General features: G+C 42.3%; 2 protein-coding genes across 3 annotated transcripts; both read left to right on the forward strand.

Annotated features, from left to right (window-relative positions):
- The first annotated feature begins 522 nt into the window (after nt 1-522).
- On the forward strand, nt 523-2,074 carry tmem251 (transmembrane protein 251). Its single transcript, XM_048249984.1, has 2 exons — nt 523-839; nt 1,599-2,074. Exon 2 carries the CDS (start codon nt 1,614-1,616, stop codon nt 2,055-2,057), a length of 444 nt encoding a protein of 147 aa, XP_048105941.1. The 5' UTR covers nt 523-839; nt 1,599-1,613; the 3' UTR covers nt 2,058-2,074.
- Nucleotides 2,075-4,909: 2,835 nt separating this feature from the next.
- On the forward strand, nt 4,910-12,709 carry ubr7 (ubiquitin protein ligase E3 component n-recognin 7). 2 transcript variants are annotated; one of them, XM_048249981.1, is made up of 12 exons: nt 4,910-5,095; nt 6,550-6,679; nt 6,978-7,111; nt 7,280-7,340; nt 7,451-7,546; nt 7,787-7,840; nt 8,139-8,244; nt 8,547-8,662; nt 9,672-9,854; nt 10,210-10,387; nt 10,707-10,768; nt 11,742-12,709. In XM_048249981.1, exons 2-12 carry the CDS (start codon nt 6,551-6,553, stop codon nt 11,832-11,834), a joined length of 1,212 nt encoding a protein of 403 aa, XP_048105938.1. In that variant the 5' UTR covers nt 4,910-5,095; nt 6,550; the 3' UTR covers nt 11,835-12,709. The 2 variants fall into 2 exon arrangements, with proteins under 2 accessions (XP_048105938.1, XP_048105937.1); XM_048249980.1 differs by having other exon boundaries at nt 4,911-5,060.
- Nucleotides 12,710-15,595: the final 2,886 nt, after the last annotated feature.

The following is a 15,595-nucleotide window of genomic DNA, read 5'->3' on the forward strand; positions in this document are numbered from 1 at the left end:
CATTCAAAAGTGACAACATAGGCAATTTTGTGTTGCTGGACTGTAGATTTGGCTGTTGCTTCTGTTTTGGTTCACAATGAAAAGCAATGGTTAAAAATGTGTTGAGACTGATTTATGAATGTATTAATGTTTCATTGAGACAATTCTTTGATAACGCTAATTCTGTTTTCAATACATTGTAGGCTACTTGCACAGCCTACAATTAAAGGCACTATCAAGATTTGCTCTCGGGGTCCCCCTCTGGTTGAGCAGCTCAATAAAACGAACTAAATATGCGTCTTTTGCAACAAAGTAGGCCTATGAACATAACTCCGATTTAACATATAGGGAATGCACCGACAACAGTCTGTAGAAAAAGATCTCTGAATTCCTATAGCATAGCAGCTCTTTTGCGTTTCGATGGGGGTAGCCTATTGACTAAATGTTACATTGGTTTGAAACAACTTTCAATATGCTGTGCTCGGCTTGTCTAAGCATGCGGTTAGGCTACTTTATCTCGCATGCAAATCTTGATGTAACAATTCAAAGAACTTGAAGTAGTCTAACCTGTAACAGCATGACAGCATGTGATTATGAAATCTACCGCTAGAGGACGGTGATTGGGCTTCGGTTCTGAGTCTGGCGATGATGTAAAGAACAAGAACATCCCGGATATCGCGTTTTAGGAAGTTTAGTTAGTCATATCAGAGGCTCTGGTCATATGACAGCAAAGCAGCGAGCGGTGTGATAACTACAAGAGAATGGTTTTCCGTGATCTGAACTGAACACACGGGGAGGAAAAGAATGAATTTGTTGTGCAAATAAGAAACGGGAGGACTTTTTTGCTCCACATGTGAAAGGTGGGTTTTTGCTGATCGATTAAACCCACACTGTTTCCAGTAACTGTAAACAAGGGCCAGCGTATCAGTCAGTGCTAATGTTAGCTAGATGTCTTACATTAGCTGTCACTAATTTAACGTTGTTAATATGCTAACGTTGCAGTTAAAATTAGAGAAACGTTTTCTCAGTTGTGCCCGTTGTGTGGATTTAGCATGCTAAAACTGCGGCAAGCTGGCAAGGCGATATTAAAGCTACCGCATCTGATACAAACATCTCTTATCAACAGCTAAACTAACGTAACATAACAATATTCTTGACACGCTAGTGGCTTCTTTGGTCGATGGTTGGTAATCTGCCTGATTTAACGTTGTGTCTGTAGTCGTTATAGTAGTGGTTTGCTAGTTTGGCTTATAAACCCTTAAATCTGTGTTGTTGAGATATTAGGAAGTTAACAGTCAGTAGTTGATGATGTTGCAACAGTGCGGAATATACCATAACCTAAGTCTACCTATTTTATGAGATATCATAGGCTATAGGCTTGAGTCAACCCAGACTGTTACTTTGGTGATTGTGTGAGTCTAAAGTGTAAAGAAAGAGTCGAAAGGAAAGAGAAAGTTGGTAGGTTTTTTTGGTCCAATAGTTTGAATTATATTGGAGTTCATTTCACAACAGTGTTACCCATTTTGGACAGAAAAAATACAGTATAACTAATTTAACCTCCTCATTACCTGCGCCTCATGATAATTCTGCAATGTCTCTCAATATGTTCTGTCTTATAGAGAAGAGTATGGAGAATGATGAATTTCCGTCAGCGGATGGGCTGGATCGGAGTGGGACTTTACCTGCTAGCCAGTGTGGCTGCTGTGTATTATGTGTTTGAGATCAACCAGACTTATAATCACCTCACACTGGCTCTTGTGGAGAAGGCACCAGTGGTTCAAACCCCTCTGCCAGGGGACCATGCGGGGGTGGCTACCCCAGGGTCCTCATCCTCCTCGGTCCCATGGCTCCAGAGTTTGAAGACCCGTCTGCTGCTCCTGCCGTTCTGGGTGTGGGCTGTCCTCTTCCTGCTCCCCTACATCCAGGTGTTCCTCTTCCTGTACTCTTGCACCCGCGCTGACCCCAAGACAGTGGGCTACTGCATTCTGCCCATATGCATTGCAGTGCTGTGCAATCGTCACCAAACTTTCACCAAGGCATCCAATCAGATCAGCAGACTGCAGCTGATTGACACCTAAGAGGCTCACTGATGGGGCGGGCGCTGAGAGAATCATGACACTGAGGGAATCATATCATGACACTGAAGCGCTGATGGTAGTGACATTGGACAGGTAGATGCGTTGCCGGTGTATTTATCAGCAAGCTTCTGTGCAACACTGCACATTTTGTAGGGGTTCAGTGTAACACTCCTTATGCACTGGTTCAGTGTGTTGGGGAGACATTTTCTGTGGTGGGGTTATTTTTATGTGGGGGTTATGTTATGTTTTAGGATCTCTAAACACTGTCAAGTGATTTCACTCTTTTGTATATGTTTCTGATTCATATTCCGAACAGAGACTGCACCAAACTGGATAGTGTTCTTCGTCTGGTGTAAATACTGAGTCAGTGGAACAAAGCTATGGCTGCTGTTCACTTTAGAACAAGGACTCTTCACTGTTTTTTTTTTTTTTATATATATAAAATGTCTTTTTGAAAAGTTTGGCATACAGGTTAATCTGGTACATCTGATTTAAGGTACAGAATTACATATTTATATGATTAATAATTGCAACAAAACAACTTTTTACTGAAGTTATGTTTTGCTGGTGTATTTTTCAAATTCTTTGTGTGATGCTGATAGAATTGTTCCACACATCTGAATGTTTTCAATACATTTCCCTCCCCAGCTGGCTTGGTTAACAGCACAAGCATCTCTTCAGCGGTGAAAGCCAGATTGGAACATCAAAGCATTCAGTTCCTAGTGAATGTTCAGTATTATGTGTTGACCCTTTCTTTAGGGGTGGTCCTATAGTAGTGAACACTGTGATAATCATCAATAATCATTCAATGCCAGAGTTAGTATCAGTTGCTTTCAGAAATTCATTTGACTGGATGTTTTCAGCACCTTGCATTACATACCATGTGTGCCATTTTAACAAGATTATAAATTATTGAGTATATTTAAGAGGTTTTTCTATTTTATTTGATTTTTTGTAGTGTAGAAATTAGGATTCCCAGAGTCCATAGGGGTTTATGGTTAATCAAAATTGTGACATATGAAGAAAACCTATAAAAACCCATTTATACTTTCCCAATTGGTTTTAAAATATGTTGCCTTCTCAACTGAATCTTTGTAAGAATGTTCTGGGTGATTGTATCATTTTACTTGAGATGTGTATTGAAAAGGCAACCAATAAGAAAGAATACTCATGCAAACAACGTATGTGAAGGGATCCATGTGTTTCCTCTTTATTTTTTACATGGATGTCCTATGAATGAAAGCCAAAGGCAGTGTTCTATTAAGGAATTGTTTGGAAATAGTCATGTCTAGCAGTTAAGCCAGTTAGCAATTTTAGAGTTTAAACAGCATCTTTATCTGGGGAACAGAACAAACCTTTAATTTACACAGTTTCACAAAAGTGGCAACGATTGTATTTATGTTGTCTTAATGGTGTTATGAAAACAGAGAGCTATTTGGAGTGCATCATCTGTCACTTCCTTTAGCACTGGGTGTTCGGAATGGGTCGTTGCCACCTTAAGCATGTTCATCTGTTCTGATTTCTGTGAGCTTTCGCTCATGAGCACACATTGTGGTGAGACACAAAATACACATTTCAAATCCTACAGAATGAGTGTTATAAAAAAAGGAACATTAGCCCTCTGTGACAGTTCTTTCCTAATTATCCACCTGCCTGCTGTTGCTCAAAATGGCCTTTTAGGTGTGCCGCTATAAGCTTCATGGGCATCGTCAGCTGACTGACAGTGTAGCTGTTTCTCTGTGTGTGACTTAGTATATCTATTAACCCTTCTCCCTATGTCAGTTTTGACCACAGAATGCAGCTACAGTGTCATTGTTGTTAATGCCAAATACCCTTTTCCCTCTGCCTCTCAACAGTAGGATAACATTTTTGTCTTGTGTTGTCTTTCTGGGGATGATCTCATTTGTATCTAAATGTTTTAAAAGAAAATATTTTTTTCTAAAAGTCTGGTGTTGTCTCTTAAGGGCTTTTTTGTGTGTACATTTGTAATATGTGTACATTTATGTTGGGACATTTGAACTGCCTTTCTGATCTAAATGCACTGTGATTAAAGTCTGGATTTGGAAAAATACAAATGTTTGAATTTATTTCTCTTTCAGAGAGAGAACCACAATACATCTTGGGTTGAACATATACAGCCTACTTTAGTGCAAAACATTTAACACAGTCATATGTCACATTATGATGTGGTTATCTTTGCCAGAATAGATTACTTATTGACAAACTGTTGGCAAAAAGACAAAACTGCCATATCTAACCTGTAACAAAAAGTTCAGATTACATAAAGAAAAAGCCCATTAAAACATGAATGGGCAAAGGGGCTGAGGACACTGTGGCACTATAGCACATTACTACAGAACTGTTCAGCCTTCAACACTGAAGTATTCAGGTTGATGTCCAGTCTCAGAGGCACATGTTGCCTCTAATGCCCATGGGATAATGGGGACCTTCAGGTTTGGAGCAGAGCAGAGCCAAGAACTTTCAGGGTCTTAATGTCTTTAACCGTTTAGTTGGAGGCTCTGGACTGGATTTCGATTTCTTCTGGGTTTCTTCAGCCATCTCTTCATCACTGTCGTCCTCATCTTCGTCTGTTATGAAACGTCAAAATGAAAATATGCATATTTGTAATACAGAAGGAACTACGACTGAAGCTATGAAATCAGACAAAAATATATAATTTCCAGAATATATTAAAAAATATTCATTCCATCAGAATTGGCTGGTCACAATTCATGTGCTACATTTTTCATGGCTGATGACATAATAATGTGATACACCAAGGACGTCATAATGCTGAAATACATGGGTTTGAATGGCAACAGCATCAGGGTAACGTTTGTATCCTGGCTATCCTTCGTTCTACGAATTCAGAATTCAAAGCGGTGACAAACTAGTAGAAATAACCAGAACTGTTCCCATTTCAGTGAAGCATTAGCTTCCACGACCCACCTCCGTCGCGAATCCATACGGATAGCTCTGTCCATTAACGTTACACGAGCTAAGGTAACGTTGGGAAGATTTCTGTACTTTCTGTCCAGGTATTTCTACTGTGAATCAAGGTTACATGACTATCGTTAAATTGCCAATCATATCGACAACATTCATGTTAGCTGTGCTATCGATAACTTCAGAGTGAAGAAGATAGATAAGCTTATGCTACTTAGGTCAGCTAGGATATGCATACGATGTGTCAAATAGCCAGTTTTTCACACTACTAGCTAACGTTTGTCAGTTGGTTTTAATGGTTAGCATGGCAAAATAAAACCAAACTGCCCTATAGCTGCGTTAACCAGCAAACGGTCTAGTTAGCCATCACGTACAGTAACGTTAAAGCTAGCTTCATCAAGCACAGCAGGCTAACAAAGCTAAAATTAAGCCTCCCCTCTGAATGTGGCGTACTCAGCAGTTAGCTAACATTAAACCTAATCAGTAAGTTGTCTTAAAGATTTTCAAAACCAAGCATGATCTGGTTAACGTTAGTTTTTTTCAAGCCTAGAGTCTGCTGAACGAAAATCATCAACTAAGTACCTTGCTAATGTGTTATCTTTTAGCAAGAGCTAGCTAACGTAGTGATATCTGTCAGCTAGCTAATGTTAGAACTAGCTGCAAGTAATTTGTGCCTGTCTTACCGTCAACTTGTATATCTCCTTTATCATTTCCCCTTTCTTTTAAAACAAGATCTGTTAGAACACCTGAGACGTCAGCGTTCAGTTTCTTAATCCCAATTATCATTGATTTGATGTTGTTTTCCGTTTTCACTGTAAATTCATTGGTTTTCCCATCTCTGTATTTCAACGTTCCCCTTAATTCAGTAGTTGCCATGATGCCTATGAACGTTAACCTTTCAACTGTGACATTTGCTTAGACAGCAGCAGAGCATCAAAGCAAAGGCCCTTAGTATCAAGTGTCAGCAGACGCTAAAAGTAGAATATCTTGCATGCCCATTCAGTGCCAGAAAAAACCTAATTCATCGAGTTTCCAGTTTATTCTTTCACAACGTGACCTGAAATATATCGTTCATTGTTTTAATGTTAATGTGTCTCATGCTGTGCCAATCAAACCATGCAATGCTATAACAACATATATTGTTAGTCATAAACTGACTAAAAATATTTCCACGCAAAACAACAAAGGCGACAAATAATAACACAAGTAGAAGAAACTCCTTTATTACTTTTCAGAATTTCCCGCCAACATATTTACATAATCCGGAAATGTAACGGATGTTGTTATCTTGTAGAGAACGGTCGATAGTAAATCAGCACGGACAGCAACATACGGCAACATGCAATAGCTTGCTAATTTATCTAGCTCAACTGATGCAATGAATTGCTTATGAAATTGTTCACAATCTGCTTTATTTTCCTCACGCAGTTATAAGAATTGTCCGATTTACTGCACTGAGTGGCCCCTGTTGAGTGGTTCTTGCCAGCGGTGTTACCCTGGAACAGGAAGTTGCATTCAATTTTTTTTTCACTTCCACTTCTTCAAGGATGGCGGCAAACGAAGGGGACGAAGCTACTGTTTCTCTGGTTGATGTATTAGAGGAGGACGAGGAGTTGGAAGAAGAAGCATCTGCTGTTCTCGCTGGCAGTGACGCGGAGAAATGTTCCTACCCAGAGGCGAGTAGTCTGTATGAATGTAAACTCAGAATTTCACTCGGGTAACCTCACAGCTAGTTCGCGGCATGGATGGTGGCAACCGACGCGATTACGCTTTGTTGTTTGTTTCCATACCCCTGGCACAGCCTCTTACATAGGGTTTAAACTTTCCACGAGCTCAAGAATTGTAGATGATTGGGGGTTCGATGTCAGTTAGCCAGTGATATTAGCACTAAATAGATGTTCAGCTCCCAATAGTGGCGTCAAGTCCGTGTACGACAGATTGCATGAATGTGGTTTGTTTTTCTTTTTGTCTCAGGGGTACGTCAAGCGACAGGCTTTGTACGCATGCAGTACATGCACACCAAAGGGAGGCGAGCCTGCTGGAATCTGCCTGGCCTGCTCTTACAAGTGCCACGAGGGTCATGAATTGTATGAGCTTTACACAAAGAGGTGAGATTGGTCACACTTCAAACACAAACGTTATTTTGCGCTATATACGGTTCAGTAATATCACAGTTAAGTCCAGTGGATTTGAAAATAGGGCCAGTGCAGGTTTAACGTATTCAGTGTATTTTTACAAGTCATGTATACTAGTTCATATACATATCTTATTTACAGGAATTTCCGTTGTGACTGTGGAAATTCAAAATTTGGGGATAAGGAATGCAAACTGTTTCAAGTAAGTATTTTTCTTTTTTGTCTGCTTGTGTGTAAGAAATAAATCTGACAAATGTCAGATATACAGTGTATCAGGATGTCAGATTTCACATTCTGTTTTCCTCTCTGTAGGAGAAAGATGAACTGAACGCTGATAATAAGTATAGCCACAACTTCTTTGGTCTCTACTGCACTTGCAACCGCCCATACCCAGATGCTGAGGACCAGGTATGATATGGTCCTGTTTGTCTACAGTAAATTCTTGTTTGGGCATATATTTTGAAACTTATCAAAAATGAAATGCATGCGTGACAGAATTCATTGATTGATGTCGTAAGACTTATGTGTTAACTGCTATGTGTGCAGTTTTTAACCCTTTCAATTATGATGTCGGTGTTGTGGGTGTCTGTCCTCACCTTTATGTTTTGTGGTGAAATCCAACTGACTTCAGGCATCTACCTCTTCTAGGTTGCAGATGAGATGATCCAGTGTGTGGTCTGCGAGGACTGGCTCCATGGCCGGGTAAGGTTTCTGCTCACTGGGTTCAGTCATGGCAGGGGCAGATTTGGGAAGTTTTTAGAAGTAACTTACTTGGAAGTAAAGTGTGCTTGTGTCACTCTTACCCAAATATCAGGGTTTAGATACGCCCCAGGAATTGCATGATTCTTTTTTATTTTATTATTTTTATAGAGATCACGATGGTGTTGGTGTCCTGTCTCACTGTTAGCAAGTGTCGTTAGCATATTTTGTGAGGCTGCAGGATAGCTTAGCTACTCAATGTCACCAAGTCAATACTCAAAGGTAATATCTATCTATCCAGCACCTGGGCTGTGGGGTGCCAGAGTGTGTGGAGCTGCAGGAGATGGTGTGCGAGTCCTGCATGAAGAAAGCCCCCTTCCTATGGACCTATGCTGCACACATTGCAAGTATGTCTGCTCTGGCTCTGCAACAAAGACATGTTGTTATTGTTGTTACTACTACTACTACAACTACACATACTTACCATCAGTTATAGTAGTTACTATAATCATGATTAAGTAGTTCAGTATTTGCTGACACTTCTACTTTTGCCATGCATTGTGATTTAGTTTCTGAAATACAAACCTTGGGAAAATGCTTTATTATTTAGAGGTATTGTTTGCAAAGATGCGGTTCAAAGAATGAGGTAAGCAAACCCAGTCTAAAGCATTGCAATAAGTGTGGTCCCTGATGCACCGTTTGTCCCTAGTTTCTCCTGTGACCAAAGAAGGCGCATGCAAGTTGGAGGGAGAGGTGAAGGAGGGAGACGACACAGAGGAGAAGAGCAGGGGAGAGACGGCCTCTGGGAGTCCTAAGGAAGATAAGGTACACACACACTGTATTTGGGTTTTTGACCACAATGTGTGCACATCTGTTGAAAGGGAATGCGTGTTTACAATATACAGGGTTCTTTGACTTCATCAATTTAACACACCAGGTCAATGTGTCTTTGTAATACACACAGAAGCAGTTTAGTTGGCTGTACTCGGAGTATAGTTGGCCCAAACTGTTTCCGGTTCAGATGTAAACACAAGTTCTGTAGATGGCTGTGTACTGACAAGATGTTGTTTTGGTCCATTCCACAAGGTGGTGCTAGACATTTCAGCACTAGATGGAAAGGTTTTTGGGTTAGACTAGAGAATGATCCTCTGATTTTGCTAAATGATGCTTTCCTTGGAAACTTCCTGGAAGTTGCAATAATGTGTAAGCAGATTATCACTGACAAGTAGCATCATCAGTTTACTATTATGTTAAGTGTCAATACGATGTTGTAAATGCTGTTCCTTAAAGGGACACCAGGCAACGTTTTCGTGTTAATTACTCATCTTCGTAAGTTGGTATATGGTTAAATGTCTCATTACAGGGCGAATGAAGACTCTCTCCCGCCCCTACTGCCTGTAGGAAGAATATCCCGCTTGCAAGTTCAGTGTATCATACCCGCCGACCGAAGCAGGATCAGTTTACATCCTGCATACAGCACAGAGGCAGGCTAACGAAACGCTAGCGATTGTTGCAAACGTGTGTATAATGGCAGAGCCGGCGAAGAAGCAGCGAAAACCCTTGACGGAAGATGAAAAGAAAAAGAGCTTCAGACCGAGCGAGGGGGAGTTTCATATGGAAAAAGTATCAGGCTTGCTTGGTGTCCCTTTAATTTATCTAGTTGGGTTGCAGAGTAGTATTGAAATACAAGGCCTCCGCTATAAAAGTCACTGGAAAAAAAAAATAAAATAAAAAAGCAATTTAGAATTATATCACGATTGCACTGTGGAGCTTTTCCATGTTGGTGAATGCTGGCGAATTTGAAAGAAAGACAAATTACCATCTGTGTTCACAGGCAAAGATGAACGGGACAGCTGGCTGCAAGAGGAAGCACTCCGAGTCAGAGGGCGGGGCCTCTAGAGACATGGGGTGTGGTCTCAAAGAGCTGCAAGCTGAGGGGCGAAGCCGTGAGCAGGAGGGGGCTGTCTTCTGGCCCTCCGGCTGGCGTTCCCGCCTTTGCTCCTGCAACAGCTGCAAGGTAGTCTCCCTCAGACTAAGGACTTGTGAATATATTCCTTAGATATTGGAATATACTCATGTCCAATCTACACATACTGTTGGAAATGACAACAGCTACCAGTGTTGTGGTCGTTACATACCACTAGTTGTATGTGTCTTTCTATCCATCATGGTAAATGGTGACGACAGGACTAGACAAGATCACGCCTCTGAGCAACATTGTAGTTTTTAATGTCTTTCTAATACACATTCTGTAATTGTTACATGATGTTGAAACCCAACATGGTGATGTGCTGTGTTTCTGTACTTTACCTGTGTGGATTGGATTTGTAGAACTTGATTAAGGGTCTTCGTCTCTTCCTCTGCCCCCACAGAGGACGTTTGAGACGGCGGAGGTGGCCTTCCTGCTGGACGAGTCGGACACGGTGCTGGCGTACGAGACCAAAGGCAAAAGCACGGAGCAGGAGCGCGAGGGGGCGACAGGGGGCCAGGACCCGCTCATGTCGGCCTTCAACACTCTCAACCGCGTCCAGCAACTGGAGATCATCTACGGTGAGGAGGGCAGGGAACAAGAGAATGAAGTGAATAGGATGGAATTGGGGGGGGGGGGTACTCTTTCAGGTAGGAGAGGGGGAAATAGGGATGGAGAGAGATCAAGAGGAAGATAACGGTAGTTAGGTGGTGTAGGAGTATAGAGGAAAATGAAGACACATTTTTGTGTTGTGTAATATCTAGTCTAAAGTTAAAAACCAATTTTAACTGAGTACTTATTTGGTAGAATGGTTTAGAATAGCATTTAGGTGCTGTTGCACCTAACTTGTCAGTCACCTTGGCCATTCAGTAAATATTTGAGTTTGGTTTCTCATTTCAGAGTATAACGACCTGAAGACGGAGCTGAGGGATTATCTGCAGAGGTTCGCAGCAGAAGGAAAGGTGGGTCCACTTGTCCATTACACTTACACACTATGAAATGAGCATCTAGGTGCCCCCTTGAAGTAGGTGGCACATTTAACCAGCGCCCGTAGGTTTCATTACTATGGTAAATGTTGCTGTCTTTACCAGTGCACTTTCGCGTTAATTGTCTAAACTGACATATGGTTTGCCACCTCAATGTCTGGGAGGGAACTGGGGCTGGGACGCTATGGATTTTTTCTTACCTTAGTTGAATAGCAACCCCCCCCAATAGATGACAGTCGTAGTGTTATCCAATTGCCTCGAAGTCTGGAATTAGTCAGTAGACATTGCACGTAAATGGATAAGACCATACGACCAGAGAGATTTTCAAATGCACGCTTGGTGCCGCCCCTCGAATTTGGCCATTACATTATTCGTGGCCAGACCCTTAATCTTTCTAGATTAACAGGGTCTGGAATCTACTCCCCAACACACTAGCAAAAGATTAGGTTTGCTACATCTTTTGATGAAGTTTTGAATAGAAAGCCTTGAATCCATGCCATAAGATGGTTCCTCACATTATACATCACAACATTACACACTATGTGCAGGCCAATGTTTCCTGGATTTTTTTTTTTTTTTTTGGCGGTGATTGTGAGGAGCCATGTGAGCGCGGTATTGCGGGAACTTAGTGAGAACTCGAATTTGAAACATGGTCCGCAAGCAAAAGAAGCCTATTGTTGATTACTGTGAAGGACTGCATTTGGTACACATCTGTATTGAACCTAACGTCCTGTACAATGTTTTGGTACAAATATGTGCACCTTTACACCCCTAGGCATGACTGAACTTTCTTGGAATTCCATGTTGTGTGTTATGTATTGTACTTCGAGGAAGACTCCTCAAACTGAAATAACTAGAATACAAGGCTGTCCAGATATAGTCCATCTTGATTTAACATATTGATCAGTCAGACAGCTACACGGACAGTAATCTCATCTGGTCTCCTCAGGTTGTGACTCCAGAGGACATCCGTCAGTTCTTTGAGGAGCAGCAGAGCCGCAAGAGACGGCGGGCCAACGCGGGCCAGTATTACTGCAGCTGAACCCCGAACAGGACCCAAACCCCAATCTAGATCGCACCGCCCCCTCCTCTTCCAGAACCACCTCAATAACCTGTCCATATGTAACCACACCCCCGGACCCCCACCAACATCTATTGCTTTGGAGACAAAAAAAAATGGTTTTGAATTAAAAGAAATAGCAGCTAAAAGATGGAAGAGGTCTTTTTGAGCTTGTCTGTAGGCTGATTGCTTGTTATCAGATGTTTTGGTTCTCCTTTTGAAAAAGGTCATTGAAGCTGATGAGGCCTGTAGTTTAAATCTGCCATGCCCCAACAACATCCCTGAACTAGTCCCCACAGGAGAGTGCAATATCTACGGCTGTCAGAAGGGAGAGCGCTTAGTCACCCCACGTATTGCCCACGAGCGTGTTCACCCAACACCAACACGACAAAACCGGTTAGTGCTAATCCATCCCAGTTGCCGTAGCGCCCACGCATCGCAGGCGCAGCCCACAGTTTCAGAGAAATGTTTCATTTGTTCTTCCCGACATCGGTTGTGTTTCTAGAAAGCAGGCATCTTGATTCTATTTGTTGGTGTCATCAAGTCCTGGCAGTCGCCCTCTGGGCAGGGGACTCTGGACCGGTGCCTGGTCTTCCCAGACATCTGGCCCCTGGGCCAGGCTCGCTCCAGAGCCCACTGCTCTGTGTCTTGGCTAGTCCTGTTCCAGGAAAGCACTGGCCTGTTGACGGCCATCCCCCATCATGGAAGTGGATGTCTGCTCTGAAGCTAATGAGTTGTTTGTTCTTGTCAGTTTTGTATTGTTGAGCATATTTTCAGTGTTTTTTTTTTTTTTGTTTCTTCTTCCTGTCCCTTTATATTATAGCATACCTTTGAAAAATAAAGACATTTATGTGAGATTGTTGATTCAGTGACATGTTCAATGCAACAGATTTAAATGACTACCTCAAGTTTTTACCAAGGCACTATACAAAGCCCAAGGACTAAAACGGTATAAGAACAAAAAAAGTTAAAACCTTGTTCAGAAGGGTGTGCCCACTAAATAATGGTCTAACGTTGCTTTGGATTATACATGAAGTACATACTACTACAAGACACTTGTCACATGTATTATTGATTCCAGAACCTAGCCTGTATTAAATTGTTAAAAATAATGACTGAATACTAGTGATTGTGCTGGCCACTCTGTAAAGCTACATCTTTAAAAATGACCAAAAAAGGAACACAGGAGATCAAAAAAGGAGCAAGGGAACAGCAAAAGCTTTCTATGAAAGCAGTTTATTTTGAAGACGTCAGTCACCTATTTGCAGAATAAAATCCATCACTGATGTACCCCCCATGAGAAGAGTAGAAAAATAGACACTTTCCACAACTCCTTACAAGGATCTACAAGAAAGCTTTTTGCCCTGATATATATACCAAATACATGTTGCATATTTGTTATATATACACACACATACACACGCACACACAAACATACATATATATATTTATAAAAGTTCTTTACATGGAACAAATCAGACAATTTGCGGCTTAAGACCAAAGTTACTATGTTTTGATCCTAACTTTTGAAAAATACTCTTCAAAGAACAAGAAGAAACAAATAAAAAAAAAAGGAAACAAAACCACAAATATTTACAGTAAGCTTTAGCTACGTTATTACAAAGAGCTTGGTCAACTTCAGGCTTGTAGAAAAGGCTTGCATAAGACTGGGGTGGGTGGGGGGTGTTAGGGAGATGGTCAGCCTCTGATAAGAGAAGGCACTCGATCGTCTAGAAAGCTAAGGGGAGGGCCTGGAGAGTGTCACCACAAATACAAGTATATCCTCACCCACGCACTTCTGTTGACTTTTCTTATGTATGTGATTTAAACCCTAAAATGAACTAGGATCATGTGAGCAAGCCGACGTGGAGCTGACTATGCAAAAACAAACAAACAACGAAAAAACAAAAATGCTTCTTGATCAGAGAAACTAGACAGTATTCAACTATGAAGGGACAATTCCACAGCTAGCCAATAGGGGGGCCCAGTTTCACAGCAACTGGACATAAAGAACCAAAAAAAAAAAAATCAAAACAAAAAAAATACATCCAACACTACATAACCCAATGTAGTTTTGCTGGATATCGCTACAGTTGAAATTAGTGCAACAATCTGTACATTCCTCGCTAACAGGTCCAGCAAAACACATCACATATTTTCATGAAATGCTCCGCAAGAACTAAATCAAGAAGTAACAAAACAAAGAAACCTGTGATCATCTTTAAGGCTGGAAAATGAGGGGATGCACTAAGCACAGACCTCCACAAACCATTCCTAACCGTTGTGCTCACATCATTCAAATGCAATAGAAGCACACAGCACAAGATCACAGGGCTTGGAGCAGGCATCCGCTGAAAGTCATCTTGGAGATGCTTGAGCAGAAACGAATCCTGCAACAAAACCCCATTGTTCTTTTCCACACTACACCATCTCCACACTAAAGCATCACACTACATGAAGCCACTCACACACAACCACCACAACAACAAAACAGACTACTGAGACCTTTTTATCTAACAGCTTTTTCTTTTTTTAATTGTCGCTTTCATTATCCAGAATGAGGATAGTGACCTATGGCAGATATTGAAGCTTTTTTTGAGGCCTGAGTTTGAATCTGAAGACTCGCGGAAATGAGGAGCAGCCTGGATTTTCGAAACGTCAGTCGCAGGAGCCTAATGCAGCTGACAGCAGTTCATGCCTACTGCTTTGGGGGATATTACCATGAACCAAATATAGCCTTGCTTCTCTCGCTGATGAGGGGGGACTTCCACACATCAAACACAAGCAGGAAACACACACACACACACACAGCTGCGAAGGGAGGACCTCTCCACAGCTAACAGGGCTGGTGCTTCTGCTGGAGGTTTTGGAGAGATGCTCAGGGAAAATGGGCTGGAGATGATGAACAGGAGGCGGGTGGGTGTGGTGGTGGTGCAACCTGACCTTGAGTAACCCTGCTTTGCATTGGAGGAACCTGCAGGGGGCAGTACAGACACGTCTCTCGGTGCTGCCCGAGAGAAGGATGCATGAGACTCAGCAAGGACAACGGTCCCATGTCAAGTCCCCAGCATCGCCAAATGACAGGAGTGACAATTTCCTGGATCAGAGAGAAACTGAGACACACAACTGACTTTCCGCGAGCGGACAGGTCCACAATGAGGTTTACAACCACCGTCAGAATGTGATCAAAATGATGTCTTTTCAAAAGCGGACTGCAACAGGCATATTGATCATCTTATCTGCTACATTTAGCTTCCTCCTAATACCACAGGCCTCTCGGCAGCTGGACGCTACTGTAAGCAATTTCACAGCACGCCAGTTGTAATCCTTTGCCCAAACAACTAATACCTAATAGGCATCATAGGGAGGGTTTCAAGCCGTTCAAAATGATCCATAATTACAGTGGCCACCTCGGTGCAGGCAGTGAAGCATGGCATGGTGCCAGCTCTGGGACTGACTCTCCCCTAACCTCGGAGCTCACTCTCTGGCGCTCCTCGGTTGCAGTGTCCCTCCACATCCATCCATCTTGGAGCCCCGGCCTGTTTCCGATGGCTTGGCGCCTGCTCTCTGCGGAGCCGCCGTGGCCCCGGGCAGGTCTATTTCTGGGTCTGTGCCTTTCATGCGCCACTCAGGTGCCTCACCTTCCTCTCCCAACAGCAGCCGCACTCCGGGGCCCCATCTCATCCTGTTCTCCCTGCAGCTCTCCTATCCAAAGTCACCTGCGATTTAGGCCAGAGACCAAG

Source organism: Alosa alosa, chromosome 8, assembly GCF_017589495.1.
Source record: "Alosa alosa isolate M-15738 ecotype Scorff River chromosome 8, AALO_Geno_1.1, whole genome shotgun sequence".
Taxonomy (NCBI): Eukaryota; Metazoa; Chordata; class Actinopteri; order Clupeiformes; family Clupeidae; genus Alosa; species Alosa alosa.